The sequence below is a fragment of the Salvelinus fontinalis genome, unplaced genomic scaffold (assembly GCF_029448725.1).
Source record: "Salvelinus fontinalis isolate EN_2023a unplaced genomic scaffold, ASM2944872v1 scaffold_0127, whole genome shotgun sequence".
NCBI lineage: Eukaryota > Metazoa > Chordata > Actinopteri > Salmoniformes > Salmonidae > Salvelinus > Salvelinus fontinalis.
In genome coordinates this window covers 5,451-9,130 of record NW_026600336.1, presented here as the reverse complement: position 1 = coordinate 9,130, position 3,680 = coordinate 5,451, and the positions used below count along the sequence as shown (strand labels likewise).

General features: G+C 43.9%; 1 protein-coding gene across 1 annotated transcript; it reads left to right on the top strand.

Moving 5' to 3' along the window:
* The first annotated feature begins 447 nt into the window (after positions 1 to 447).
* LOC129843379 (UPF0575 protein C19orf67 homolog) lies at positions 448 to 3,122 on the top strand. The gene is made up of 4 exons (XM_055912086.1): positions 448 to 542; positions 2,198 to 2,434; positions 2,651 to 2,812; positions 2,972 to 3,122. The coding sequence occupies exons 1-4, from the start codon at positions 448 to 450 to the stop codon at positions 3,120 to 3,122; spliced, it is 645 nt and encodes a 214-aa protein (XP_055768061.1).
* The last annotated feature ends 558 nt before the right edge of the window (positions 3,123 to 3,680 follow it).

The window sequence follows — 3,680 nt, the reverse complement described above, 5'->3', positions numbered from 1 at the left end:
TTTCCAGTCGCGGGCCAAGCGCAGCTGGTCTCGCTCTAATGGTGTAGAGCCGCTCTTCGGTGGTTTAGCCCCTTCGCGGACAATTGTCGTCCGTAAGGGGTGTGATGCTGCTGGGGGTGGTAGGGAGTTGGTGGCAGCTCGCTTGTCCTCCAGGGCGGACGCAAGGTTTTTAAGGACTTGGTTGTGACGCCAAGTGTAGCGTCCTTGGGTGAGGCTTGTTTTACACCCTGTGAGAATGTGCCTGAGGTTGGCTGGCATGGAACAGAGGGCACAGTCCGCTGTAGCTCCGTGTCCACGGCCTGTGTTCCTGGTCTCCACTTCGACCGCTTGCCTCTCCTGCATCGTTTATTTTCTTTCGTGGAGCCCTCTGTTCCTTCCGGGCTAAAAAAACAGAGTGTGTGCCATGGTAGCTGGAGTCACTGTCTGTAGGGAATACGCTCTCGGTGGATGCCTCTGTGTCCAAGTTTCCATGTCCTCCCGCTGCTGCGTATCTGCGTCCCCCGATCAGTGGTGCGTCCCTCCGTCGGCCTCTCCGTGCTCCTGTCCTTGGGCCTTCCCATGCGTACACCTGGTTGAGCTGGTAGTCCTCTGTGTCTCGCTGGTATTTCTTGATCTTTGTTGCTTGTAAAGAGTCTCTGTATTCCCCAATGGACTGCTTGATCGTGTCGTCTATGGCTGTAAAATACAGTAGACTATTCAAATGAATTGGTTAATTAACAACAATGAACATTTGGTGAATAAATATACTTGAAATAAAAACGCTTCCATCAATAGTCTATCTGAAACGGATCATTTACAAGAATAAATGGTACAAAGAGTAGAATATGAAATGCTGTAGCTGCTTCTGAGGATTGTTTGGCCGTAAGAAAAAATATCTATTTGGACCCCTGGACATTTCTAACACTTCTTGACAATCTTGCTCAGAAACGCAGCAAGACCATAGCTGTAATGTCAGGCAGGTGTTTGGAAAGGAGAGCTCACCTCTACATTCAGTAGTCTACATGATATGACCAAGATGTATCATAGTGGGGCAGCATGTGATTATAACTTTGCAACCTCGTTTCATAAGTGATCATGACGGAACTCTATCAATCATAACCATGCTAAGATATTTTTCATATTCTTTATTTAAAAACAATTTAACACTTTGTACAAACATATTACTTGTAAATTAGAATGGATATCTTATGTCGTAAATAAAACGTATCAGGTCTCAGGTTATTAGGAGTACATTCATGATGTGATTCCAAGGAATGAAGGGAATTATTAACCTGGACTAGGTCTTTGTAAGTCTGGGTACCAGTCTAACCAGTCTTGTCCCTTCTGTTAAGACATGGTGCCCAGGCTAGGTCTTTGTACCTTCTTACATATAAATACAATTGAAATAAAATTCAAATAATATACAGTATTTTATACAAGACTTCTGTAACATTCTTGCACTTTGCACATTGACATTCTTAAGTTTCCAAACAGGGAACAAACTGTAAATCAACACAGAAACAGGAGGGTTGAAAGCATGGTACGGCTCATACAATGAGTGGAAGTAAAAATGGGGATCACGTGTTTCATTTAGGAGAGAAAAACTACGCAAATTAATTGTATATAATTTTCTGTATCATTGAAGGAGATTTATTTGCCTACTGTGACCTACAGTTTGTACATAGTCAGCGTATATCTTCTCTAGAGAATCTAGATGTACTGTATCCTGGACAGCCAGTCAATGCAATTTCCAGCTTTCATGCAGTTGCACACTCCTCTGTGTAGAAAGCTCGTACCCACAAAAGATGAACTCAGGTCTGATGTTTTTACATAGTCCATTGAAATCCCCTTTTTCTAAAGAGCTTGATATATGGAGTCCCTTCAAAAGCAATCTCTATGTTCTAGTCCGAAATGATACCATGTACCCTACTCCCTACATTGTGCACTACTTTTAATCAGAGCCCTATGTGGGCTATATAGGTAATAGGGGGCCATTTGAGAGACAGTCCCAGTCTTCCCCAGTCACACGTAGCGTCCACTGGACTTGATCTGACCCCCGGCAGGAGGAGTGGAGTGACTCTGGACTGGAGATGAGCAGAGCTATCGATGGCAGGAGGACCGCATAGGACATGTTTTGCAGGTCCTCTATGGTCACATTCTTAGAAAGAAATACAACAACTTTAAGTGACAGCATTTCCTCCCCCTCTCTCCATTCCAGTGTCTCCCATTTCTACATTGGCAAGTGTCAGATAGACAGTGTGGAGCTGTCCATATACAGGTACTGCCGTCTAGCCCCGTACCTGGCTGGGGTCCACACTGGCCTGTACAAACGCATGCGCTGGAATGTGGAGAGACCCAGAGAGAGCCTACAGCAGGAAACGGATGGCGAGATGGAGGGACATCCAGAGGAGGACAAGCCAGTGGCAGGGAAAGAGAGAGCCACCAAGACAGAGTAGTGAGTGAGAGAGAGAGGGGGCGGTAGAGAAATGGTTAAAGTAAGGCACAACATGCCAATAAACGATAATTGTAATATTAGTGGCAAGAAAACTTTGGGACTCTTTTGAACTGAGATGTTCGATGACAATGTGCATTTTGAAATTCGGGCCTAAGAACAGTTGATCAGATGGCATCTCTCACTGCCTGTGTGACTGTGTGTGTGTTTCTCGTGCAGCTACTTCCTGTGCTACGAGGACGTCCCTGAGGAGCCTGCTGAGGTGGGCGATGGAGAGGGTAAAGGGGAGACGGTTGCTATAGGCAATATGGTCAAGGTGTGGTCAATCGGTCAGTGGATTCAAACGTATCCTGACCCCGTGAGCGATGACATCTACAACTGGTACAAGGTCACACTCAGATCGCTTCACAACACTCTTTCATCTTTGACTTGTTTAAAGAATACTTAAGAGTAAGTACCATGTTAATATAGCTCACACGGTGTGTGTGCCTGCGTGTGTGTTTGTGCATCTCTATGCGCGTGTGTTCGTGTTCGTTCCAGGGTGCTGTGCTGGGTTCCGCAGGCTAGGTACCACAGGCTGTTGTGTCTGGGAGGAGAGGAGCCCTCTGCTTGCAACGCTACAGACTGCCTGCTGGGGGCGTTGTTTTCTCAACAGAGCCCAGTGGAAGGCCCCAGTCGTGAAACAACATAACAGAGACAAGTCACTGTTCTAGTACTGCCTTTGGCCATAACATGTTCTCAATGATTTAAAGGATTTAACATGACTTATTGTTAGCTTTACATTGTGTTATGTTCGGCTAATGTTTTCAAATCTAAGTAACTATTGGGAAGGACTTGAAGGACTGAACACTGACATAGCTCTGGTTCCTACTAGCTAGTCATCCATGACAAATGTTTTCCTTATGGTTCCTTACTTACTGTATAAAACAAATATCATTTATAAAGACAGCAAGTTTTATTACCAGTTCCCTACCAGCTAGTGATAGATTTGAACTGTATCTGATGTTGTCTATTCATATTCAAGGTTTTATTGAGCGTGTGTTACTGTATTGTGTGGTTGTTGGAAATCATTTTGTATGATAAGAATAAAACTATTGACTTGTCATTCATTTGCATGGGAGTGTTATTTTGTGAAAGAAAACAATTTATTGAAAAGAAATGATTGTGTTTCATAAATATTTGAAAACATGTGGTCTCAGTGCTGTACTTACATTGTAAATGATTTGTTTGTAAACAGTGGAGTAATACA

Excerpts from the sequence above, each read along its gene's own strand:
- LOC129843379 (XM_055912086.1), top strand. The coding sequence starts at position 448 with ATGCCTCTGTGTCCAAGTTTCCATGTCCTCCCGCTGCTGCGTATCTGC. Across the intron at positions 2,435-2,650 it reads AGAGCCACCAAGACAGAGTA|CTACTTCCTGTGCTACGAGG; the intron begins GTGAGTGAGAGA and ends TTTCTCGTGCAG. Across the intron at positions 2,813-2,971 it reads AGCGATGACATCTACAACTG|GGTGCTGTGCTGGGTTCCGC; the intron begins GTACAAGGTCAC and ends TGTTCGTTCCAG.